Here is a 27,007-nt window from a genome sequence, read left to right as displayed (position 1 = left end):
TTCTCTTACAGTTGTATTATACAATGCATATATAATAAATCATATATACATGTATATGTTTTAGCGGTTTTCAACAATTCAAGTCGAAGTCTAACCATATAATAATGATCGGTTGATCGTTTTTTCAGCCAAGTATTGTTCGCTTCGACCTAAGAATCATTCGGTTGGGTTCGGTTGAATTCGGTACGGTCGGTTTGGCTGAAAGACAATTTCCCTTTTACTTTGAGTTCATGTCTTCCTTATGAAGTGATTTGGGTGATATTATCCATTCTTTGAGATGTTATATTTGTAAGGATTCGATGTTTAAATAAAACCACATATTTGTGGGGAAATATAATGCATGTTCTATCATATTTCAATTCCTTATTATTACAGATTTGGCATAGTATGATGTATCTTTCCTTCCTCATAGACCTCAATTTTTCCCCACCAAAAATCATCCCCAAAAAAAAGGTTGAAGAAAATTTCCAAAAGAGGCCAAACACAGAGATTTTACCAGTGATTTCTCTTCGATTTAAATTTATCAATTGGTTAGACCCAGTTCTTCTGTGTGATTTGATATCTATGGAACAAGAAGAGAGGGATGCAAAAAAAAAAACACAAGAAAAATCAATTAGGTTAGAACTTACAAGAGAAGGAAAATTACAACTGAAAGGAAGGTTTTTTGATAAATTTAAAGATCTAAATTAGGTTAGAAAACGAGGGAATACGTTTTGGGGGCGGCCAAGGAGAGCAGCAGAGGCCTGATATTGGTCAGCACTCTGCGTAAAGAGCAACTCTTATCTCCTAATATTTGGTTGTTCCTCTTGATCCAAGTAACCCACCAAGTGGCGGAAAGGAAGTCAAAAACGAAGAGATAGATCTGTCAAAGGTCCCTTTTTTTTTTTTTTTTTTTTTTTAATTCTTTCTCAAAACATATATTTTTTTTTCGGTTTGAATCTTATTTTGTTTAATATATATCATATGATATGATGTTCTATATCTAAGTAGATCTGGTATTTTATGGTTTTCAAGTTTTTCTTTTTTTGACTTTTGTAAAGATATAGGTTTTGAACTTTGATTAGTTTTTTTTTTTTCTTTCATACAAATTTTTTTTTGGCTTAGATCCTCGATGTAAATGATGTCTTATTTCTTGTTTCAGGTTAGATCTTCTATGCCCAACGTTTTCTATTTTTAATAAAATCGTAGTTTGATTCAAAACACATGTGTTTTAATGTTTTGATTGGTAAAACCCTTTAATATTTAATCTAATGGATGTTTAGATCTGTATTTCCTGACCAAGTTATTCTTCACTGTAATGGATGTTTACATCTGTAATTGCGGGGGTTCCTAACCATGATGTTCTTGTAAATTTTTTGAAAATACATATTCTTTTTGCTAAAAAGATCTATTTGTTGGGTTTACCTTTTCTGTTTGTTAACGATCTTTTGTATTTTGTAAGTTGTCAGCTCTTAGGTTCTGATTTATCGAACCTTTGAACTTTTACTCCCCTTTTGTGTTGAATTTTTAATTTTAATGGCTTGAAATTTTTTACCACTTACTCTATGTTACTAGATTTGCTTTTTGAAGAAAATTTGTCTTCCTTTTCTATGGTTTTTTTTTGAATAAACACTTTCAATGACTTTTCAAAGTTATCTCAAGAGCAAGTTCGTGGTTTTACTTCTGTGCTGAGCAAGTTCACGGTTGTTCTGCTTTCATAGACATAAGTGAGTTGTTGTTGTTGTTGTTGTTATATTAAGAAAGATGCTGGAACTGATCTTCTTTCTAGACGGCAGCTTCAGCTTCTTATATTATATCAGGTTATGCCATGGTGTTATGCCACCCAACTGAATACTGTCCAAGTAAGTGTCCTTTAAATCTTCGTAGTCATTACTAGTTGTTAGATAATACACTGAAAATTATGTTTTAGTTGGTTTGTATGACACAATTATTGATATTCTTACACAGGAAAGATATCCATTACAATGAGAAAGATTCTGCAGTATTAGTGCGGCAGATTCTCAGAGTTGCAGCTGAGTGCCATTTACATGGTTTAGTACATCTTGACATGAAACCGGAGGTCATGCCTGACCTATCTTATACCTAGGATATCTTTAGGTCGTTCTGCTTAAAGTAATGTGGTTTTACACTATCGTTTCTTATTGGGCTGTATTGTTGGTTTGCAGAATTTTCTTTTCGAGTCAGCTGAATCAGATTCGTCTCTGAAGCCAACATATTTTGGGTTATCAGACTTCATAAAGCCAGGTGAGTGGATTTTCTTGTAAACGATGAATCTTTATGATTTACTGAAAAATTAGGATTAAGCAAAATATTTTGTTTAAGAAAGAGTTCTTGGGATTAGATTTATTACCATGAGTTTTCTCATATTTTATCTCGTTCTTGATGGTAAACAGCAGAGGTGTTAAATGTAGGTCCAGACGTGAATCTGATGCATGGAGTATCGGCCTGCTTACCTGTACTCTGTTGGAGGCGGCCATTTTGGGTTAGGACAGAAGATGGTATATGCGAAGAGGTAGGAATTAACTTTGAACTTATCAGTGAGGTAATTGCTTGGGCACTAAAAAAAAGTACATAAATAGATGCAATATGTCTTTTCTTATCAATCTGTGTTACTGGAGATTCCACTTGCCGACTGCTTCCATGATCTTGCATACATTTTGTTGATAGTAGCAATTTTATACTCGAATTTTAAATTTGACATTTACTCGGCATTATTCCTCGGTATATCATGGAATGTGTCAACCTCTATACGAACGATGAGGCAAAGAATTTAAAGTCTAATTTACTGTCTAATCTGCTTGTACTTGTGATATTTTTCTGCTTGAAAGCATAGTTTGTCTGGAGTGCTGCCCAAGGTTTTAAAAAACTACCGTATCATACGCCTCGAGGCGCGCATCGAGGCGAGGCGGTACCGAGGCGCCTCAAGGCGTACGTTTTTTAGGTCAGAAAAAAAAATTATTTTTAGTCGTCTTCTTCTACTTCTCTTGTTGGTTGATGGCTTCCTGCTACAAGTCAGACTCTCTCTACTTCTTTAGTCTATCTCTTCTACTTTTTGGCAAATGTTTCTCTCTACAATTTTGAGTCCCTGACTTCTACTGCTGGCTGCTGCTAGCCTGCTACTCCTGCTAGCCTGCTACTAGCATGCTACTCCTGCTAGCCTGCTACATGTACTGATAAATTGCATGACACAATTGTTTTGAAATGGGCCCGATTATGTTAAATTCTGGTTGGTTGTTTTGTTGGTCTTTTTACTGCTTCGGAGTGTCATTACGTACGTTAAAAGTATTGCACCATGACAACCATGATCACAGGTCCTTGAGAATAAGCCTGACTTTTCGTAGCAATCCATGGCCAAGCATTAGTAACAGTGCTAAATATTTCATTACTAAGTTACTGGTGAAGTATCCTTGTGCGAGGTTAACTACAGCTCAAGCCCTGTATATGTATATCTTCTTCTTTTTTTCTCTTGAAAGGATTACATATTATGGACACCACTAATGAATATTAGGTTGTATAAGTATTTGTTGATGCTGAATTTAAACTGGGTGTGGTTCCTCTAGATAAGGAGGAAGTGCCGCAGTGGTTCCTCTTGATATAAGTAAAGTCGTCTAAAGCAGTTTTCGCTAGGGTACGAAGTTTTCTTCACCAACGAGTCTGTAACTTGAGTTATTGTTTCTTTCTGTTTCACTGCTTCTCGTGGGTTATAATTTTGAACTTTCATTATCTTTTGTAGGCATTCACAAGCATGCTTATTGAAGATGAACTAGCTGATTTGCGTGACCAGTTTGATGCCATTGTCTAGTCTTTGAAGAACTGAGACATGTATGCCTCTATCTCATTTTCTTTAGAATTTATCAATTATAATTGACTTTTAACATTGAAATCTGCATTTCGTATCAGTAGCTTAAGCTTAATGCGAGAACAAAGTACAAAGAAAAAAAAGTCCCACATCTATTGAATAGTCAAATGGATAGTCAAATGTATAGTCAATTTACTTAAGGCCAGCACAGAGTAAAAAATAAAGTCCCACATAGCTTGGGTATATTAGGTGAAGTCTTTTTTTACTGGTATAAATGTTGTTCCCTTGTTTTAATTGGCTTTAAGCTCTCTTTTCCTAGTTTTTAAGGTACGAATGTCTCACTTTTTTTTTGTTAAATTTAGGGTTAACTTTCTTAAATTATGTCATAAATTGATTATCCTGAATTGTTTAGGTTAATTTCATGTTTTAGGGTTAACTAGATCAAATTATGATTATCGATTCAGGATGAATTCATGAGTATTTGTATTAGATCGATTATCCAACACTCAATTTTGTAGAATGATTTCTTGAGTATCTAAATCAAATTATGATTATCGATTCAGGATGATTTAATGAGTATTTGTGTTAGATCGAGTATCCACCACTACATTCTGTATAATGATTTCTTGAGTATCTAGATCAAATTATGATTATCCATTCAGGATGATTTATCTAAATCAAATTATGATTATCCATTCAGGATGATTTATCTAAATCAAATTATGATTATCGATTCAGGATGATTTAATGAGTATTTGTGTTAGATCGAGTATCCACCACTACATTCTGTAGAATGATTTCTTGAGTATCTAGATCAAATTATGATTATCCATTCAGGATGATTTCATGAGTATTTGTGTTAGATCGATTATCCACCACTAAATTCTGTAGAACGATTTCTTGAGTATGTTTTTAATTTTAGTGTTAATTCATGAGTATATGTGTTAGATCGCCTAAGCACTAAATTGTGTAGGATGATTTCATGAGTATGTGTTAGATCGACTAAGCACTAAGTTGTGTAGGATGATTTCATGAGTATATGTGTTAGATCGACTATGCACTAAGTTGTGTAGGATGATTTCATGAGTATGTATTTAAATTTAAGGGTTAACTAGTGTAAATTATGTGGTAGATTGATTTTCAACTGAATTTTAGGGTTAACTAGTGTAAATGCTAGGGTTAATTTGTTTAAGTTATGTGATATATTGATTATCTCCACTGAATTGGGTAGGATTTCAGAAGTATGGATACTGACCATGCTGTGCCGAATATTGACCATGTTGTGCCGAATACTGACCATGCTGTGCCGATTACTGTTCATGCTGCACCCACTGCTGTTCATGCTGCGCCCACTGCTGTTCATGCTCTCCCCATTGCCTGAAATTCTACAAAGCCAGCAAGATGCAGTAGATCATTCTCCAGTCTGGCGAGATAGACCTCTCTTTCATCTGTTTCCCCGTTCTGGATAAAATACACATCTGAGAAAACCTACAAGAAACAAGAACGGTTAGTCTTGCTGCTGCGGCTAGCCAGTGGGATGATATTGACTGCAACCATATTATAAAGAAGAAAAAAAGGCACAAAAAATAATACCTGGTCTTCGGCTTCAATGCACAAAAGCAGATTGTAGTTTTTAACCATTTGTCTCCGGATATCTCTAACATCTTCGAGGTTAAGTCCCACCATAGGTATCCAGAGACAAATGGTTAAGAACTACAATCTGCTTTTGTGCATTGAAGTCGAAGACCAAGTATTATTTTTTTGTGTCTTTTTTCTTTTTTATAATATGGTTGCAGTCAATATCATCCCACTGGCTAGCCGTAGCAGCAAGACTAACCGTTCTTGTTTCTTGCAGGTTTTCTTAGATGTGTATTTTATCTAGAACTGGGAAGCAGATGAAAGAGAGGCCTATCTCGCGGAGAATGATCTACTGCATCTTGCTGGCTTTGTAGAATTTCAGAGGGCGACTCACATGAAGTACACAAATAAGAGGGTCATCGCTGAAGTTCTTGAAGAGATTTCTCAACTGGGAATTAGGTATAATAACATCACGAATTCTGTTTTAGCAATTGTTTCTTTGAACTTTTAACTTCCTTTCATGTGTTTGGTTTTATGCTTAACTGTTTTGGAAATTTGGGGTGTTTAGTTAGGCCTTCTTTGGAAAGGACAAAGAAATACTCTTTTTAAGGGTCTCACAAACAGACTTCCCACTTTTTTTTTTTTTTTTTTTTTTTTTTTTTTTTTTTTTTTTTTTTTTTTTTTTTGTTGAGGGTACAGACTTCCCCACTTGAACAGCTTTCCTCCCTCTTTGGTTTACTTTTCCCTTTTTTTTCCTATTCTAAAAGCTTCATTACCCTAACTTTTTCAAAATTTCTTCTCTCTATATTTGGACCTATTGAGACAAATGTTCTTTTTAAGAATTAACTTGAATCATTCTTGGTTGTTTTCTTACTATAGAGTCTGTAGTATGAACCTATTATTTCGACAGATACTCCCCAAGTCTTGTAATAAAGATTCAGTGTCTTCACTATGGCACTAGTTATACACTTCATTATATAAATTTGTAATATCTAATATTATTTGTGTCACAAAAATATGTAATATTACTAAAGAAAATCGTGGACGTTTTATACCAAACGGAGTTGCATAATTGCTGAAGAAAATCACAACACTTTCTACTTTCTTTTTATTTGTTGAAGGGGGAATTACTGAAACCCCCACCTTTTCCATATGCACATTACTGAAACCCCCACCTTTCAATTATAATTACAAAAACCCCCACCTTTTTTGAATTTTCCGTCAATTGAACGGCACCACGCCGTTAGTAATGTGCATTGACCAAAATGGCCATTGTTTAAACAAGCCCCCACCTTTCTGAAATAAAAAAAACTGGGCGCCTTCGAACAAAAAAGGCGGGCGCAAATAACCCACCTATCTTCTCCATCCCACCCAGCAAAAAACGAGTTTCAAAGGTGGGAGTTCCAGGGTTTAGGAATAGGAGATCACCGAGCAACTATCCTCTTCAATCACCGACTATCACCGACGGAAACTCCTCTTCAATCACCGACGCCAATCGACGGTAACTCTCCTCTTCAACTATCACCTTGGTAAGTTCATTCCTGAGAATTGTTTTGCTTATCTTCCCAAATAAACTGAAACCCTAAGTCTTCCCAAATAAATTGAAACCCTAAGTCCAATAGTTAGAATATGAATTGGTTTCAATTCAGAATAACGACGTGAAACCCTAGTTTAATCAATGAACATTTGGATTTGGTATTAATTCATATATGAGGATGTGAAACCCTAGTTACGTACTTAAGTAGTTCAATTTTCAGACTTGTCAAGCTTGAATGTGAAACCCTAGTTAATTACTTAAGTAGTTCAATTTTGAAACCCAAGATGCATTAAAATGCTTGTTCACAAAGTATACTACCAGTGACAATGCAGATACTAATACAATAATGAATCGTGCTAGTTGTGAATATAGGACTACAACACATACTTCGTTCAGACTCCAATGATCGTTCGAGCTTTAAGTATTTCCATGATTACATTAGTTTTGAATTTAATAAGAAAGGCATCTATTGAAAAGGAAAATAGTCAAACTATTAATTAACGTTAATGGAGTAAAGTTCATTGATGAAGTAGTACCTTTGCTGCTCGAGTACTCCATTCTCGTAATATAGCTCTGAGTCTCTCATTTTCTTCAACATATTGTTACACATTTTAACATAAAGATTAGTAACTTAATTGGTGTAGTACCCAAACTGGTTAACATAAAGATCAGTATCTTCTTTCAGGAAATCAGGATAGTATGTATATAGGGTCATAAAGTCAGACATAAAATGGATATGCACATAATTAATTACCATAGCTTAGATGTGATGAATAGATCCTTCCTGATTATTACTACCTGATTATTACTACCAACACATTTAGATATACTAATATTATCAAGGGACGAGAGATGGATGTTTCATACTTATGAGCTATGCAGATTTTGTCTTTTGGATTTTCTCTCTTTTCAGAATACTGATTTTTTCTTTCATATGTTGATTGGATTTTCTCTCTTTTCAGAATACTGATTTTTTCTGTTAGCTTCTTCACATGGATCCACTAATGTACGAATGATATGTTAATTCATTGAATGCCATGAAGTTGTTGAATCTTGAGACTGGTAGTTCTTACCAATTATCTCTATTAAGCTGTTTGACTTCCATTTATCTGCTATGGTGTTCTTTTATTATCTCGTAGAGGGTCTATTAGCAGAACATGTTAATGAATAGGATTTTGGAAGAATGAGTTATATGTGCTAGTTATATGTGCTAGTTACATGTTATTGTTTATTTTAAATGACATTGATAGTACGGTACTATCTCTGACAAAGTTCACTTGTCCAGGAACATATTGTCTACCGTCAACTTAGATTGCAAGTTGGATTAAATTTTGGGAGCAAAAACCGAGCAGAGGTAAGACTTCTTGTGCTTGATCAAGTTTTGAAGTACAACAAAAACTACGAAGTCGTGGGGCTCTGTATATGTAATCTGAAGAGATGTTATTATTATGTTTACAGGTAGCACCATACAAGAGAGTTAGAAGAGTGGCATTTGTTTCTGCAATCCCCAAAAATCCATCAGGAAAGATACTAAGGAAGGATCTCATTAAACTTGCAACTTCTAAGCTCTAAACAAACTTCGTCTTATAAAGATCTGAGGATGTTAAATCTTATCAGCTTTTGGCAGTTCAATCTAAGGTTTCTTTGTATTGGAATATTTAAGTTATAATGTAAATGAAGATGTTGAATAATGTTTGCGGTAATATAATGCTATAAAATATATATGATTTTATATGTATAGCTCTAGCTAAATGTAACTACTTTTCGTTGCTACTCCATAATCAGCTTTGTATATCTCCCTGCTTTTGTCATCCCGAGTCCAATCGTTACATTTTTTTTGTGTCAGACAATCGGGTAGACCAAAGACATAAAATGAAAAGGTGGGGGTTTCAGTAAGAGGCCAAGTCTGTTTAGAAAAGGTGGGGGTTTCAGTAAGTGTATTAGAAAAGGTGGGGGTTTTAGTAAGTTTATTATGAAAAGGTGGGGGTTTTAGTAAGAGGGGTAACAAAGTAATATTTAAAATTATAAAGTTAAATCTAACAGAATTTTCAAAAAGGTGGGGGTTTTTGTAATTATAAATGAAAGGTGGGGGTTTCAGTAATCTGCATTATGAAAAGGTGGGGGTTTCAGTAATTGCCCCTTTGTTGAAATGAACACTTTCTACTTTTGATGAAAAAGTTCGAAAACTCACTTGACACTTCACTTTCGAAATCCTATTTTTGCAATGCCGACCCTTGGATACAAATCACTCTATTTGTCAAAAATAGAACTTGAGATGAGAAAAAATTCGTCTTACTTAGGGAATGTCGAAAACATATAATTTCTTCTTTACAACGTTTTACATTTTTATATTTTGGTGTTTCTTTATAAGTGTTGTTTTGCAATTTAGGAAATATTCTAGTTAGTTATTTTGATCCTGTAATTTTCTCGCAATAAAAATGAAGTCTTCTGCAGTAACAACTTAATATTTTGCCATGGGGTACATGCCTTCTGCAATTTATTGTTTTTTGAAATTTAATACAGGTAGAAACATTATATCGAAAAAGATACACAGTTAAACCTTTTTAAAACGTCGACAAAATTTTCAGTGCAGATTCACATAGATACGACTGAAATTGAGTAATCGAACGTGGAAAATCACCAATTTCGATTGATTGTGTTCAAATTCAAATGACTTCGCACTTTTTTTTGAAGTATCGTGGAAAATCGCCAATCACATAGATATATGCTCATAAAGGTAATTGACCATTTTGACCATACTTAAATGCTATGCAAACAAAAAAAACGTCTACCCTCTCTCTTTCCATAACCGCTTTGTAGAGTAAATCTTCGAGAGATCTTCGTTGTTTCTTTGGCGAAGGGTCTTCCCTTCGCCGGATTCCTTTTTTTTATTCTAATAAAAGGTTATTACCTATCCGTTAGCAAGTTTCTAGAGTTTCACATATCCAGTTTCTGTTGTGTATGGTGGTAGCGGTTTGACTTGCTGTGTATGGTGGCGACGATGGTGGGCCGTGTTCGTGGTTTTGGTGGTTCTCTAGTGGTTTTCAATGGTGACGGTGGTGGTCTGTTTCATGGCCTGAGATGGTTGTAGCTTCGTGGTTGGCCATTGTGGCTTCCGGGTAATGACGATGGCTCATAATGGCAGAGGTCTTTCAGGGGTGGTGGGGATCTTTCAGTGATGGCTGCAGTGGAACACTGGTTTGGTGGGATTTATATTCTAGTATAATAAATTTGTTAATTTTTGTATTGACAGTCTTTAGAGGCTTTTTATTCTCGATCTTAAGGATCTCTGTTTTTGCCCATTAGGGCATTTTTTTTGAGTCAGTGTCTTGTCCATTTTTTTCCCTTCATGAGGCACTTTAAATAAGACAACAAATAAATTACTAACTTATCTAAAATAAATTAAAAATTTACCAATTAATTAAGGTAAAGTATAATTTACCCAAAAATAAATATCACACTAAATTTTTATAGGATACAATAAGATTATTGTCATATTTTACAAACATACCCCAAAAAAATTAATGTAATATTTTTACAGACTTAGGCAAATAAAATTAAATATTTACCTGAAAAAGTGTATGGGTTATAAGTTCTAAACTTGCCGGATGTTGCTTCTTTCTTTTCTGATTTCTAGTCTGGCTTGTAGACGCTTTTATTAATGTTATGTCTGTTCATCGAAAAAAAAAAAAAAAAAGTTCTAAACTTGCCCCATAAATTAAATTCCTCCATCCCTTTAAATTTTGTGGGTAAAAAAAAAAAAGATCTTTTGAGATATAATTTAAACCATATAAATTATATCACTTGATCTTTAACAAAATTAGAAAAAATAAAGGTCGGTCTTTGTCCAACACGTGCTCACTGTCAGGTCAGATCATACTCGGCCCGATAAGCGACACTAGGTTTCCCTCTCAACTCGGGTCTGGCCAGGTCAACTTGTCACGCTGCACTCTAATTTTGAAAAAAAAATTATTTAAAATAATACATATAACAAATTAAAAGACAAGAAATAAATTACAAACTTGCGTACTATCCAAAAATAAATTAACAACTTAAAATATCCTTAATGCGAAACTCAAAATAATTTTTACTCGTCATATGTGTCAAGTTCTAATTGATGTTCTTTCCTAAGTGACGAAAATAGAGATCCTCGGTATTTTTTGTGTCTCTAATACAAAACTTTAAACTTATCTTATTTACTTATGTGCCGTTTTTTTTTTGTGTAAATAAATAATTAGTTATTTAGAAAATAAAGAAGATTCGATTTCTATTAGTGATGGGTGCTTCTAAAGACATCGGGGCAAAAGGCTGTTAGCATCCATCTCTATTAGCACCAAGCCCAACTGCTCCTTTCTCTATTAGCACCATACAACTATGTAGGCACCGGTAGCCAACTTAACCCTAACCCCTCCATCAAATTCTCACAAACTCTGAACCAAATTGGAAATTTCAAACTTTCGGATGGGATTCATGAATTGTGAATATTAGGGTTTCAAACTTCGTTTTAAAATCTCTCATTTCTTAAAGATTGGGTTGCTCTTAAATGCTTTTTGAGGGGGTTTCCAAATTCAGTAGATGATCCATGGAGTTAATAGCATAATCTCCGATTTCAATATTTGGATTCAAATATTCAAAATTTAATTTTGAGGTTTGAACAAAGGAGATTTGTTTTGGTAGATTTGAAGGGATTTCAGCAATTGGAAAAGATTCAGAACTAAACAAAAGAGGATTAATGGGGTTTAGAGATCCAAATTAAAGGGTAGGTTGTGATTGCAAAGAATTCTGAAGAAGTAAAGAAGTAATGTTTTACAGGGCAATTCTTAATGTACATTGTTTCTCTTGATACAGCTGGGATATGGATACCAGCAGCGGTTGGTCCCACTGAGGATACCTGTCGAGGTTCAGACGGGTCAGGCATATGGGACCCCTCCTTATAGCACAATTGTAGAGGTTTCTAGACCTAGACCAATTCCTGAAGATGGTAGACCCGACCCATTTCCCGACCTATATCCCGCCCCATATCCAATTCCTGAAGTGGCTAGATCCCGCACAATTGCTGAAGTGGCTAGACTAGGGTGGGAATCGGTTCGGACGGACGGGAAAAGGACACTAAGTCAACCGGTCCGGGCGGAACGGGCATAAGTCTTAAGTGTCCATTCGGACAAAACGGACGGGCATTTCGGATGTTTGGCCAGGGGCTAGACTATTAGTTATTATTTTATTGACTGTCAGTTCACTTAAGTAATGGTAATTCATTTATAGAGATTTTTATCAGTTATTATTTTTTTGTATTATTTTTTTTTGTTTCTTTTCTCTTAAATTAGTTATTATTTTATTGAGAGAGAGATTTTAATTTCTTTTTTTTAACTCTTGAAATTTATTTTGTTTCTTTTTTCTTAAATTAATTATTTTATTTCTAAGAAGGAAATGATTATTGTTTTTTAAATAAGTAACTTTATTTCTACGAAGGACTATATTTTTAATTTTGAGAAGGGCTTTTAGACAATATGCTTTATTAAAAAAGGATGTTTGTCCCAGTCATCGTTTTCCCTTCTGTTTTATTATATAGATATTTTATTGAGAGAGAAAACTTTTTAATAGTTATTATATTTTTGTATTATCTTTTTTGTTTTTTTCTCTTAAATTAGTTATTATTTTATTGAAAGAGAGAGAGAGAGATTTTTAGGGGTGTGCAAAAATAGACCGAACCAATCAAACCAAACCAATCCAAACCGGTCCAGTCGGTTTTCAAACCAAACAAAAAAACGAGTGGTTTGGTACGGTTGTAGATTTCCAAAAACCAACTGGTTTGGTTCGGTAAGTGGATGCATTTTTTAGAAACCATTAAAACCAGACCAAACCAGTCAAGTTCAATTAATATATATAATTATATATTTACATATGTTTTTCTAAAATACATCTATCATATCTCTATAATTTCATACAAATAGATATCTTTCATCAAGTTGCTCTAAATAAGAATAATTACTACCCATACAAATCAACAACACAACTGCAATATAACGTTACTAGCTAGTATTAGATTAAAACAATTCATGTATCATCAATGTTACTAGCTACTATATAATATATCGGCGGGGAACCTGCATATGTCTTTCATGTTTCAAATGTTTTTTCGATGCATTATGTTAGTTTGATTGTTTCTCCAGGTTTTTCAGGAGTGTTGTCTTGATTTTATACGTCAATGTATGAAGAAAGTAACTCGATTCGCCGATTTTCATGAAGAACAAATTGCGTTTTATGGATGGTTTGGTATCCAGTAGTATCCAAACCGTTTATGATGGTTTGGTTAGTAACCGAACCAAACTCTGACCGGTTTGGTAACGATTTGAAAAATCACTAACCAAACCGTGAGTGGTTTGGTAACGGATGACACCAAAATACCGGATACCGAACCAACGAATACCCCTAGAGATTTTTTTTTAATTAGTTGTTTTATTTCTAAGAAGGAAACGATTATTGTTTTTTAAATAGGTAATTTTATTTCTACGAAAGACTATATTTTAAATTTGAAAAGGGCTTCTAGACAATATCCTTTATTAAAAAAGGATGTTTGTCCCAATCATCATTTTCCCTTCTGTTTTATTATATAGATTATATAATGTACATATAATATATCAATTATATATATAAATGTATAGTTTGATCGGTTTGATTTAGCGTTTTTTTAAAAATTCAAGCCGAAGTAACAATGATCGGTTGATCGTTTTTCCAGTCGAAATATTGTTCGGTTCAGTCTATAAATCATTCGCTTCGGGTTCGGTCGAATTGGGTATGGTCGGTTTGGTTGAAGGACAATTTCCCTTTACTTTTATTGGTTCATGTCTTCCTTCTGAAGTGATTTGGGTGATATTATCCATTCTTTCAGATGTTATATTTCTAAGGACTCAATGCATGTTCTATCATTTCAATTTCCTTATTATTACAGATTTGGCATGTATGATGTAACTATCCTTCCTCATATCTCCTCAAATACCCCACCAAAAATTATCCCCAAGTTGAAGAAAATTTCCAAAAGAGTCCAAACACAGGAAATTTACTAGTGATTTCTAAAAAAGATCAATTAGGTTAGAACTTACAAGAGAAGGAAAATTACAACTGAAAGGAAGGTTTATTGATAGATTTAAAGATCTAAAAAGGGTATCTATGAGATGGGGAAGCAAGTTCAGATTCAACCTCAATTTTCCGGGACAAATACAGGCAGAAAACAAGTTTCAAACATCTTTTTTAGGTCGGTGACCTGAATATTGCTGATTATGGCACCAGATGATCCTTTAGATATGGTTATGTTGATAGTATATAATAGCCCCCAAAATGGTTAGTTAGTTCAACTTTGTTTTCTTGATTCTTTACTTTAACAAATACTTTAATTCATCACTATATAACTACACATTCTTGACTGAATCAAGAAATGTTAGTGATTGACAAGCATGTACTAATTTAATAAAAAGGGCTCTATCCTATTTGTGTGAAATTCATGTTTTGTGTATATTGATTAGTTGATATATGTACAAGTTTCTTTCCATAAGGATAAATAATGTAATTGATCATCGCTTAGCTTTACTATAAGTAAGTTTGTTTGTGTTAGTAATTTTGATACTTGTATCTTTGAATTGGTAAATTTATAAGCAATATATGTAAGAAATGATATAGTTTTAGTGAAGTGTGAAGGGTAGTTTTCGAAGTGTTTGGTCTCGGTATACACTAGAAGGTTTGGTCCTTTTGTCACCTCTATTAGTATCCGATAATAATGTGAACACGATTATACAGGAACTGGGGTAAATACCGGAGTAGTAGTTTGATGACTAAGTTATTATCATGTGGTGTGCTCAAGACTGATCTATAGCAACTGCTGACCACATAAAAAGATCAGTCCTTTTAAAAGGGTTATTGCAAAGAATAGACGAGAGAAAACGAGGGAATACATTTTGGGGCGGCCAAGGAGAGCAGCAGAGCCCTGATATTGGTCAGCACTCTGCGTAAACAGCAACTCTTATCTCTTAGTATTTGGTTGTTCCTCTTGATCCAAGTAACCCACCAAGTGGCGAAAGGAAGACACTGAGATAGGAAGCCCTCCGATGTATTTGCCTCATCGAATAGTCCACAAGTTGCAGAAATCTTGCAAGCGTCTTGGCTTTCTGGTTGTGCCATAGCCGATGAGCCATTATAGTTATATCCTAAAAGTTTGTTGAGAAGCTACACGATAGCAGTATTTGATCGAGTAATTCTTTCATCTGTTCTCAAAAGGGCACTTGAAACACCGTCACTGAATCATGTTGGAGGTTGGGATTTAATTCAGCATGGCACCTAAACAAAGAATGCTACTTTGGTGGAATTATCCCGTTCCAAATCTTCTCGTGAGGAAGTGTATTGTGGCCTCGCTCTGGTTCAATTGAATGCTATCATGCAACCTTTCACTTTTGAATCCTCCTACTCTCTAATGCCTGGTCCGTCATCCACAGAGAGTGGCGACTGATCGGATCAAATAAACTCTACGCCATATATGCCTCCGAATTGGTGATTTCCATTTCGAAAAGAACTTCTCTTCTGGCCCTGATCAACCCTCGGACTAATCAACCATTGCAGACGCCGTAGCCTTCTTGTTTTCCAAGGGCTTCTAGAAGATAGGTAAGATGCTTTTAGGCTAACTGATCACGTCAAATATCATTTCAAAAGGAAATACCAGATGTAACTTTTATGTCAATCTAGGTTTTGTTCTTGCAGATGGAGAGGTTGGAAATAATGCTTCTTCAGCCTCCACACCATATGTCTGTTTTATATCTACAGGGAATAGGTAAGCGCTTATTCCACCGAGTATATGACTGATGTCACTCCAAGTTATGAGATCTTCATCCTTATAGTGCCTCAGCCATTTGGTCACTAAAGCTTGATTCCTTCTCTTGCTATGCCTAATGTCAGCCACCCCTGTTTTTAGATATGGTTGCAGAACACCTTTAAACATCTGGTGACCGTGAAAAACAAGATTATTCAGCATGCTTATATCCGATGCATACTTTGTTCATTTATCTTTCTTATTGGCTTTCCTTCTTATTAGCCAGAGCATTAGACATGCTAAACTTTAACATACTGATGGCAGGTCGATTAGGATAATGTATTCTAATAATGACCCTAGCACCAGGAGAAATAGGAGGACTGCTAATATATTGTCAAGGAATTCTTCTAATATCCCTTATAGCTTCTATATTTCTTGGGAAAGTTATTAGTTCTGTTGACAATAGTTGTTATGCCACTGATTATAATATTCTTACAGAATCTTGACAAAGCAAGTGACAAGGAAGTCTAACATGAGAAATTTCTGCATTTTTAAACATGCTTGTAAGATAGCTGTTGCTGCTTCTGGCCTCTCAAAAGGTTATGGATTTGTTTTATGACAATGAAGAATCTACTAAATGCAATAAGCTGAACGGTAAGTTATTAGACTACAAACCAGTATTTGTTGGACTTTCCTCCATAAGCTGGATTGAGACATTGCTGCAAACAACTTGAAGTTCAGTGATGTATTTCTAAAATCTCTCTGAGACGACAACTAATGAAGAGTTGAAGAAAAGTTTTGGTGGATATGCAACTATTACAAGTGGTATTGATAAAGGACGGGAAAGGAAAATTTTAATGCTTTGAATTTGTTAGTTTTGAGAGTCCAGATGATGTTGGTGAAGCTGTCAGGCCTTTAACGGGAAGAAAGTTAGCGACAAGAACTGGTATGTTGGAAAAGCACGGAAAAACACTGAAAGCCCAATTTCAGAGTATGAACGAGACATCATATAAATTTGAAGTGAGCTTGTGCATGAGAACATCGGTAATAGTTTAGCTGATGATAAGCTGAGTGATCAGCTCTCAGACATTTGGAACAATTTCTTCGTTCAAGGTGTGTGTATGTGTAAGCTGTTCTAAGTTTAAAATATTCAGGGGTTCCCTAATATATTTTTTATGTTGAACAGGTGATGCGATCCTAGTGGAGCTAGCAGGATTTGTTGCCTTCATGACACTTGAAGACCAATCTTAACATTCTCAAGTTGTAAGTTAAAATTGCTTTTGTACCACCCTAGAAGTTTGTGCATTATGTGAGAATGCTTAGTTTTTTTTTTTTTAATCTTTTTGTGGCTTTTCCACTTCTCCTATAGCATGCGGAGACAAATAGCAAAATGATTGCTAACAAACCGCTTTATGTTGCACTTGCACAGCGGTAAACGAAGAAGGAAGAGCGAGGTTGCAGGTAAGGATTTTAAAATAATGTAGTTGATATATGTATATATATATTTATATATATATGTATAGAAGGGAAGTTGGAAATGGTTTCTATTCCTTAAATGTCTAATTCTTTTTGGTCTTCAAGTTTAATGCCATATTCGTGCAAGTGTCTGCGAAGAGCCGTCTAATAGAAATGGAAATATTTAGAAATACATGTGAAAAGAAGGAAACTGTAATTGTTGATAGCGGGGCACTCAGGAAGTCCTTTCTATGATATTAGTAAGATTTGTCTATCGTTACATATCCGTCATACAAGACAATCTCAACGTATAGACGGAGATGCGTAGAAAACCTAAATTTTTATGTTGACTCTCGAACATAACGCTCTCTTTGATAGGGCTAATTGGTTTTCTCCCTATATATATATTGCTGAACTATCTCAATCTCTTGCTCATTCTCTTCTCCCTCTCTCTGCCTTCTCAGTAGCTCACTCTTGATTTCCTAATTCTATTGGATCTAATGGAATCTGCAATTCTGTTCTTTTATCTGTCTCTCGTTCTTCTGCTACTGCTCGTCTTGCTTCTGTTGCTGATATTTATCAAGACACAGTCGTCTGTATCCAAATCTTTATGTCATCTATCTACGGTTGAAGTTAGAAATGGATCTCTTGAACAGGAAGTTGAGGTATTGGAAATCTCGATTTAAAACCTTATTTATCCCTATATGAGTTATGATTACCCGTCCGTTTTTTTCTTATTAAGCATTTACTCTATCCCACTTGATTACTAAAGGTTATTTGTTCCCGATCTGTCAATATTTTAATTTCTACAGTATCTTGTTTGCCCCAATTTGCCGATTTCAGTGTCGATGTGATTTTGTTGATAAATGGTCTGATGGTGTTTTCTTTTTTCTGTTACTGGTTTACAACATGGATCGGATTAGACATGCGAGATATTCTTTCTCCTTTGTTTGTCAAGATTCTCTGCTGTAATAATTGGGAGTTTCTTTGCCCCGTACCTTGGGATTGAGACTCGCTTTTGACTTGGCTAGGGCTGAGGACCAAGTTAGCCTTACTCTTGAGTAAATTGGCAGAGCAAAGCCTTACAGATGATTCATTTTTATTATATACATAATACTACGTATATCATCCTATATAGAATATTTATATACCGAAAAGAACAAATCTTGTTGTTTTGCTGGCCTACTTTTGTATTTAATTCTTATCCTTGAGCGTTTTTATTTTTGCCGCGTTGCTTCCTATGCCTCGAGATATTAGTTCATGGTTTATTTAGATCTTGCAATGCTTATGTAGGCACAATCTCGGCGTTCGCAACGTGTTGTGGTGGCCCCTTACCTTGATCAACGGGTGCAGACGTATTATGCTCCTCGAGATCCTGGTTTTGGTCAAGGCCCCCAGGCGATTATCCCACAGGTATAATCTTCTTTTCTACTAATTTATTTGCATTATTTCTTCCGTTGTTAAAACTTTGTACTTCTCATTTCACACTTGAATTTCATTATTTTTCTTCACTTCCCCTCTTATTCATTTTACAACATTTATATCTTTCAAGGAATTGAAAATAGATAATACTGTGAAAAATATTTTGGTATTTGCTTTGAGGTAAGATATGGTATTAGTTACATTTCTTTTTTTTTGTTGTTAAGAATTAGTTACATTTCAGTCTCATGAGTATGTTACATAGGCTTTCTTGATTTATGTCGGGAGGCTGATACTAGATGATTGTGTTGCTTCGTTTGCCATAAGCACTTCATGACATTCGTTTAAATCTAAAATGTCCTAATGTGCTCTGTTTCTCCTTGACATGTAATTCTCAGCCGCAACACGGTTTGTTCCTAGTGAGGAGACGTGCCAGGGGTGCAAACCCAAGCTCCTCTGGCGCTACAGTTCACCAGGCCCGGCCAGGTGGAAACCCTGTTAGCAGACGGTGTGGACAAGGACCTGTGCCATCTGCGCAGCAACAAGTACATCATTTCTATAGCCTTCCCATATTTTTATTTATTCTCTAAACTTATGTTGTCTCTTACCGATCTTCAAAATGACAGACGAATTCAACCAGTTGGGTAAACCGTTACTTCCCTGGCCGTAACATGACAAATGGCTCATTTTCCGGAGTTGGTGGACCTATGAGTGCTGGTCCCACTTTAACGGTTGGCCCATTGAGAATTGGTGGAACGGGTCAGTTATACAATTTTTTCCCTGGCTACACACAGAATGGCCCAGCTTCTGGAGTTGCTGGACCTATGCGTTCTGTTCCCAATAATATGGCTCACCTGTCAAGAGATGGTGCAACGGGTCAGTTAAACCATAACCTCCCTGGCTACACACAGAATGGCCCAGCTTCTGGAGTTGCTGGACCTATGCGTTCTGTTCCCAATAATATGGCTCACCCGTCAAGAGATGGTGCAACGGGTCAGTTAAACCATAACCTCCCTGGCAGTAACATTTCGAGTGTCCCAACTCCTGAAGTTGCTGCACCTATGTCTTCTGTTCCCAATGACATTGCTGCTCCAGCAAGAGATGGTGGTGCTAATTCTCAGCCAAACCCAGTGAACGAACTTGTAGCTGCTCTTGCAAACTCGACACCAGATCAGCGGAGAAATGTATGTGCTAACTTGCATTTTAGATTTCTCTTGATACTTACAAAATGAAAGTTAAAACCCTAACCAACGCCAATTTTTTGTTTCTTTTGGTTATTTAGATGTTACGTAATAATCTATTTCCGCTGGTTTATGAGATGGAGGGCGAGCTGGCGGGTCAGATTACGGCCATGCTCCTTAACCTGGATCACAATGAAGTTCTACATCTGCTGGAATCCCCTGAAGCTTTGAAAGTCAAAGTATTGGAAGCTCTGATGATACTTAAGAGCGTTCCTCAGAACCAGGTGGCTGGTAACCCGGGAGCTTCAGAAGCCCTTTTCTATTAAGACAATTGGCATTATTGGCAACTAGATTTTTCACATGTTCACTTGATTTTAATAAGCAGATGTTGAAATGATTTTGTGTTTTGGTTGCTCTAATTCTTAGCTTCTCAATTTCTTGGAGATTGTATTGACTGATATTGGTTAATCTTATGGCTGGTTTGGTTATGGTTTATGAATTGTTGGAGTCTGCTACTTAATTCTATTTTATTTGTCCAACTTCTGGTCTAGAGTTGTTACTGTCTTTTAATGGTGCATGTCCCTGTTTCTTAGTGGTTATCCTGTTTTTCCTGCACAAGTGAGATATCTTTAAGAACTAACCACAACCATGGTAGTAAAAGTGGTCACGAGTATGGTGCTTTCGAAAAATCCCCGAGAATAAAGACTTGGCCAATTAGATTTGACATAGGTGCAACTTTGTTTTAAGTGTAAAAATCGACTTGTTTGTTTTTTGCCTCCTAATCTTCATCTTCTACCTTACTTGTGACTACTATTACTAGTTCCACCACCACTTCCTACCACCATTACCACTTCTTTTTTCTTTCTCTATATGTTCTGATGAAGGAGAGCCTTTGCCAAAAGCAATCTTGTTTAAGGATACCCCATTAGGGGTAATCCCTCAAGCCAGGGTGTGTAACCTGGTTTAAGTGATTATCCCCAAAACAAGCGGCAACTTAGGGTCAACCGATTTGGTTGGGGTTTTCCCCAACGAGATTGATTGTTCCAGCGAAGGCACTCCTTTGCTGGAACAGTGAGAGTGGACGTAGAGGGAGAGAAGGTGGGAGAGATAAAGGGAGAGGGAAAGAGAGGAGGGGAGAAGGAAAGAGAAAGGAGAGAGAAATAGATAGAGAGAGAGAGAGAGGATAAGGAGAGATAAATGGTTGTGGTGGTGGTGGTCGAAAATGGTGGTGATCAGAAGTGGTGGTTAGAAATAGGCGATAAAGATTGGGGCCAAAAAGCAAACCAACTGTTTTTTAGACTCAAAAGAAAATTGTCTCTCAAGTCAAATCTAATTGACCAGAATAATTCTCAAGGATTTTTCTGGATGGAAAATTTAGAAGATTAATGAACGGGGCCATGGAAGAAAATATGAAGTAAATCAAGTAGGATCTGAGATTGATTGGAATATTGAAATTTAGTAATCATCTGTATAATAAAACAAAAGGAAAAATGCTCACTGGAACAAACATCTTTTTTTAATAAGAGACTAGGGTATATCCCGTGCCCCAAGGCACGGACACAAATATGACGAAATTTTTACCCTAATTTCACCTTACTTTCCATATTTTATGTGGCTATATATTCTGGATATCCTAACTTTTTTGTATTATTTTCTTTTATTTACTTTTCTTAAATTAGTAACAATTTTATTGAGAGAGATTTTAGTTTCTTTTTTAACCCTTGAAATATCTTTTGTTTCCTTTTCTCTTAAATGAATGATTTTTTTTTCTAAGGACACGGTTAGTTTTTTATTCAAATTGATTATTTTATTTCTAAGAAAGACTATATTTTAAATTTATTTCTAAAAAAAACTATATTTTAAATTTTGAGAAGGGATTTTAGACAACTTATTTAAAGAAAAAAAATCATGTCCTTCTTAGAAATAAAGCAACTTATTTAAAGAAAAAAAAATCATGTCCTTCTTAGAAATAACATAACTAATTTAAGAAAAAAAAGTGAAACAAAATAAATTGTAAAGGTTAAAAAAAGAAATAAAATAATCAACTTATTCCAAAGATTTTTCGGATATGATCTTAGGAATGATTTTTCTGGAATACTTAATAATGATTAACTTAAATAAATTTAGGAATTTTCTTGAAAAGAAATCTTAATATAACTGATTTCTACACATATTTGGATTTTTAAGAATTTCTTAAATCAATTTTCCTAAACTACAAGATTTTTTTTAAGTGATTCAAATTTTAAACTTAAATGAATGATTTCTTTTGGAAAGAAACCTTTGTCGTGTCTCGCCCGTAGGGCTCAAAAAAGAAGTCTTGTCTGCAACTGTGAAGGAACCCTGGTCAACGTAGCTCGTTTTTCGTACGGACCAGACCGAGTCGATCCCGAGCCCAACCTGAACCGACCCAGCCTTTTAAACCCCACTATAACCAAGCAAGTCCGAGGTATATAATATCAAAAGACACCTAAACAATATGATTTTGGTTTTTTGAAAAGAAAAGGTAGAGATAGAAATTGTGGAGTCAAGTGAAGTGGGTTAACCAATAGCCGCGACTTTGCGGAATAAAGAAAAATCTCCGAGGCAAAAAGAATTAGTGAATAAAAATTGATTTAGAGGACATATTCTTCTCCTTGGCGTTCTCACTCTAGATTTATCTCTCATTCATTATAGATCACTTTCATCTCTCTCGTTGTAGGCATATCTCTCTGTAAATTAGTTTCTTTTTTCTCTCTCGCAGTCTTTATCTCTCTTTCTCTCACTCTCTCTTGTGGTATGTATGTATCTCTGTGGAGATCACAGAGTTCGTGGCCGCGAAACTTTTTGTGGCCACGAATGGTCAGGGTCACAAAATGGTTTGTGACCACGAAATCCTCGAAGGGTTTCACCAAGAACCATCCTCGAGGTTCAGTTTTGGCTAAGGGAATGTTTCCCTTTGTCGGAACAGTGTCTGTGTGTGAGAGAGAGAGGAAAAAAACAATGAGAGGTCGATCAAGAAACAATGAAAGCTTGAGAAAGAAACAGTGAGAGATCAAGAGACATAGATAGTGAGAGCAATAATGAGAGAGAGAGAGAGAGAGAGAGAGAGAGAGAGAGAGAGAGAGAGAGAGAGGGTAATAGTAAGTGAAAGAGGAAAAGAGAGAAGAGGAGGCAATGGTAGTGGTAGAAAGTTGTGGTGGTAATGGTGATAGTGAAGATGGAGGGCAATGTTTGATCAAGTTAATATTTAGATTAAAAATAATATTCTTCGGAGAATGTACAGAAAAAACATTAATTCCCTTGAGAATTTATTCTACGGATATTATTTTTTATGCTCCCAAGCCGCGACCTAACTAATTTGGTTCACAATTTGTGGTTAATTTGATAATTTGACATCCTAATTTGTCTAACATTCTAATTTGACCTCTGATTAAACTCAGATGGATTCTTATCCAAACCAACGCTAGACAAACAAGAATCAAACTTATTTTACCACTGGGGTTTTTGATGAATTCACAATCTTTAGATGATTACTAATTTTTAGATAACTGCTAATGATGTATTTAATTAAAATAAAAGAAGCTAGAAGTAGTTCAATTGTATCATGCGTCCACCAGTTTCTGGTGCAGTGGCTGGGCACTCCTCTTAAGTTCATGAGGTCATGAGATCGAGTCTCGGTGGAAGCAGTTTGCCATCAAGATTTATTCCATGTAATTTAGGCTATAAATAATGTAATAATTTTATCGGACTTTAGGCCTCTTTGTTGTTCGGCTTTTAAACTTCTTTGTTGTTGGCTTTAGGCCTCTTTCACTCTTGGTTTAAATTAAGCAGTTATCGTGTTTATTCCATCTTCACGATGTATAAATGTCTTGTAAAGACTAAACGTAGTCGAATTTTCCGAAAAAAGAAATTGTATCATGTTATATCTTTGGTAGTTTGATCTCAACCTATCATGGATATTCCGGCCCCACCAAAGTCTGACTGAGATTCATTTTTTTATCACTCTTCTCTTTGACCAGATTCATGCCCTCACGGATCATACCTAAAGTTGCAAATTTATGTTGCATCTATTTTTTTTTTGGTGCAATCTACTTCAACAATAGGTAATTGTTTCTGAATAAGTATACCCTACCAAAGTGCCCTTTCTAAATAAGTAAATATGATACATGATATACTGGGTTAATCTTTGTCTCGGCCGACATTTGTAACTGATAGGCCACCTTACCGACTCAATTTATTACCTGATAAGGTCCAAAGTACTAAAAATTAATTTTTATTTTCCCTTTGAACAGTGGACATTTGCCTGTAAGGTTGTAACCTGGGATAAACAAGATCATCCTCTCCCTCAAACCGCGTTGTGTGTTGCAAAACTTCATCAATTGATGTCACCCTTATTTTGTACTCCTTGCTTATATTTTAGGTACGCCCTCCACTTTGTAATGACGTGGACGATCGCTAATAAGAAATCCTCACATGTCGATGGTTTATGCTCCTCGGAATCTGAAGATTGAGAAAGAAAGAGAAATGGTGGTGGCGGAGGGAGAAAAAGAGGCATTAGAAAACAAAATCAGTAGCTAGCAGATAGTTGGTCATCTCATTTGCAAATGATTTTTTTGGGGAAGACGAAAGAGAGAACACATGGAGTAAAACCTTTTCCAATGAAGGGTAAAAGGAATGATTTATTGATAGCTAAATTTGACCAACAGAACCATGGTATTGGATGCAAAAATAGAATGATGACAATTATTGATAGTGTAGGTGATTTGTGGTGATTCACACATGTACGATAATCACTACAGTGATATTGATATATCAAAGATGTGATAAGCATGATAACTGTTTAATCCAAACTCTTACAAAAACGGGCATACAATCCTTCTAAACTATGGTTAAAGTCCAACAACATTATTTATAGCTTAATAACTCAACTTCAATAAACTATGGAATTCACATCCTGTGAGAATCGAAACCTCGGACCTCCAGAGATTTTGTAATTTATGTCAAAATTATCCACCCTCAGGCTACTAAATGTTGACATTCACCCATGTTACTAGACCCCTAACAATGTGACAAAAATGAATGGCTCTCTGTAATGTGAAAGATCAAAAGGAAAGAAAGAGCCAATATTGGGGACGCCAAAATGGTGATCAGTCAACTCAATCAACTGGAATATCTGACTGTTAGATACTTGGAGCAGTTGGCTTGTCCTGAGTTGGAAATAATTCTAGGGCTATTTGACTCAATGGTTCCGGAATCTTTGTGTTTATCTATGAACTTGTTAATATGTGAAGTTCCTCTTACAGTCTTACTAGGCCTCAAAAAACATGATTGATAGATTACCCAAAAAAAACTAAAATTGAGACTGTTTTATTATTTGTATGGCTTGTATGAGTAATAAGACCATGTATATATATGGCTTGACAAACCATAGAGAAGAGAGAGTAGAAACCAAATTTTGAACTAATCTCTAGTTTAGGATGATAAGCCATTCAGGTAAAGTTGATTTTTGTCTAGATAAGACAATTTTTGTTTATGTAATCTTAATGAAAGGAATTTGTAGCTTTTGATGGTCAGGCACGTAGTAGAATCAGATTCCGTACTTCATACTTCGGTATTTGTATCTTGTAGAATAGTCGGTCTTATTTGAGACTAACCATTGTAAGAGTTTGTTGAACTTTGAAATGATTTATCACTTTAATTGGCCAGAATTATAATACTTATGGCCTACGCACATTATTATTCAGAAAAAAAATCTTTATTTAGATATAATTGTTATCATTTTCTTCCCAACCAACTTATATCAATCAAATCAGAATTTTGTTGTTGATGAAGACATATGAGCATTTCTTTTCCTAACAAAAATTATAACTTAACAAATGGGGCCAAATCATTTCATTCCCCATCACACATTGTTGTTTAGATCTTCCATTCCTACCCACACAAACAAATTCACTCATTAGTTTATGCACCCATCAATTTATATGTTGTCTGAGTATATATATATATATATATATATATATATGTATATGAGGTGTTGTCTCTCTCCTTTTTCTCTCTCTACCTAATACTAAGCAAAACTATTAGGTATCAAATTATAAGTTATGTGATTGATATTCATTATGGAAAAGCAAATAGAAACTTTTCTCCACAAACCCATGACCGTCATAAAGAGACCCATCGGATCCTTTTACTGTTTTCTTATTTAAAACGTTTCAAAGAATTTTGTTCCCACCCTACAACCACTATTTTTAGGAGGGACACATGAATATATTACAAATAATTATCCCTTATTAAGTTTATCTATTCACAATACCTTATTGCACACCTAACTCATGGTATCTCCCTTTTCTCAATTTCATTTCCTGACCTAGGATTCACTTAACATCTGTATAAATGACATTGAAAAAAAAAAATGTATTTGTTTAGTGATACTCAAAGAACATACAAAAACTACATGTTACTGTCAACGGAGACCGACTACTCCCGACAACCTAATACAAAGTTGTCTGATGGCCCGTGCGGTGGGAGGGGCAGGGCCAGTGCCCACGTAGGGCCCCACCACAAGGGGCCTTCTTTATCCGTCACGAATCTCCCTAATTAATCTTTATCTCTATCTAAGTTGTCACAGTTTTTTTTTTTGACAAAGAAACTTTAATTTCATTAATGATGGAGTACATCCAAACATTTTACATGGCTTTGATAACATCATGTGTTTACAAATGCAAATTACAACATGATGATTAGAGAGAGCACTATTACTGCCAAAATTACACATACAAAGACCTCTAAAAGGCCATTACTAAACCCTAAAAGGCTATTCTAAGACCCTTAAAGGCCATTACAAGATCAAGATCTTTACATTATTTATACCATATAATCACAAATTTTTTACATATGGGTTATGAAGACCACCCATATGAATCGAATCCACGATCTCTTGGATTTCAGAGTACTATACCTCTAACACAGTGATTAGTGGAGAACTTTGAGATTTGAAGAGTATGTGGAATAAGATTGTTGATCAAATACAACATTTCTTCTTGATTCTTCTCTTTATAGTTTGTTGCCGATTCATCTCTCCTTGATGTCGATTTTGCTTTTATTTATGTCGTAACCCTAGAAGAGATACAGGAAAACAAATACTACCTTCATGAGAGAATAAACCTTGTATTCCTCCCAACATCATCTTTCATATTTTCTTCAACCTTTTGTTACTCCAAAACTATGGTTAGATCTAACAAAAAGAAAACAATAAACTTCAACAT

The 27,007-nt window shown here is 35.2% G+C and overlaps 2 protein-coding genes and 2 long non-coding RNA genes across 16 annotated transcripts; all 4 read left to right on the top strand.

The window, feature by feature from the left end:
• Window positions 1-224: 224 nt before the first annotated feature.
• Window positions 225-5,948, top strand: LOC147533247 (calcium-dependent protein kinase 28-like). 13 transcript variants are annotated; one of them, XR_015227284.1, is made up of 8 exons: window positions 225-1,841; window positions 1,948-2,059; window positions 2,166-2,244; window positions 2,412-2,512; window positions 3,561-3,628; window positions 3,734-3,822; window positions 5,031-5,205; window positions 5,760-5,948. XR_015227284.1 is itself a non-coding variant. In XM_086645803.1 (5 exons), the coding sequence occupies exons 2-5, from the start codon at window positions 2,048-2,050 to the stop codon at window positions 3,800-3,802; spliced, it is 276 nt and encodes a 91-aa protein (XP_086501929.1). In that variant the 5' UTR covers window positions 225-1,841; window positions 1,948-2,047; the 3' UTR covers window positions 3,803-4,023. The 13 variants fall into 13 exon arrangements, 3 of the variants coding, with proteins under 3 accessions (XP_086501929.1, XP_086501931.1, XP_086501930.1); XR_015227283.1 differs by having other exon boundaries at window positions 2,397-2,512; window positions 5,039-5,205; XR_015227282.1 differs by having other exon boundaries at window positions 2,394-2,512; window positions 5,039-5,205.
• An 815-nt stretch (window positions 5,949-6,763) lies between these two features.
• LOC147533246 (uncharacterized) lies at window positions 6,764-8,648 on the top strand. Its single transcript, XR_015227286.1, has 3 exons — window positions 6,764-6,906; window positions 8,200-8,268; window positions 8,373-8,648. It is a non-coding gene; the product is annotated as an uncharacterized LOC147533246 (long non-coding RNA).
• Window positions 8,649-13,779: 5,131 nt separating this feature from the next.
• LOC147533245 (uncharacterized) lies at window positions 13,780-16,189 on the top strand. Its single transcript, XR_015227274.1, has 4 exons — window positions 13,780-14,252; window positions 14,706-15,563; window positions 15,660-15,729; window positions 16,033-16,189. It is a non-coding gene; the product is annotated as an uncharacterized LOC147533245 (long non-coding RNA).
• A 792-nt stretch (window positions 16,190-16,981) lies between these two features.
• LOC147533244 (uncharacterized) lies at window positions 16,982-20,251 on the top strand. The gene is made up of 7 exons (XM_086645787.1): window positions 16,982-17,017; window positions 17,138-17,169; window positions 17,754-17,828; window positions 18,457-18,576; window positions 18,981-19,127; window positions 19,209-19,766; window positions 19,865-20,251. Exons 6-7 carry the CDS (start codon window positions 19,254-19,256, stop codon window positions 20,087-20,089), a joined length of 738 nt encoding a protein of 245 aa, XP_086501913.1. The 5' UTR covers window positions 16,982-17,017; window positions 17,138-17,169; window positions 17,754-17,828; window positions 18,457-18,576; window positions 18,981-19,127; window positions 19,209-19,253; the 3' UTR covers window positions 20,090-20,251.
• The last annotated feature ends 6,756 nt before the right edge of the window (window positions 20,252-27,007 follow it).

This window comes from Eschscholzia californica, unplaced genomic scaffold (assembly GCF_041429995.1).
Source record: "Eschscholzia californica isolate CP2 unplaced genomic scaffold, dmEscCali1.0.p SCAF_6, whole genome shotgun sequence".
NCBI lineage: Eukaryota > Viridiplantae > Streptophyta > Magnoliopsida > Ranunculales > Papaveraceae > Eschscholzia > Eschscholzia californica.
Note: the sequence above shows the minus strand (reverse complement) of the source record. Positions and strands in the feature narration are given on the sequence as shown.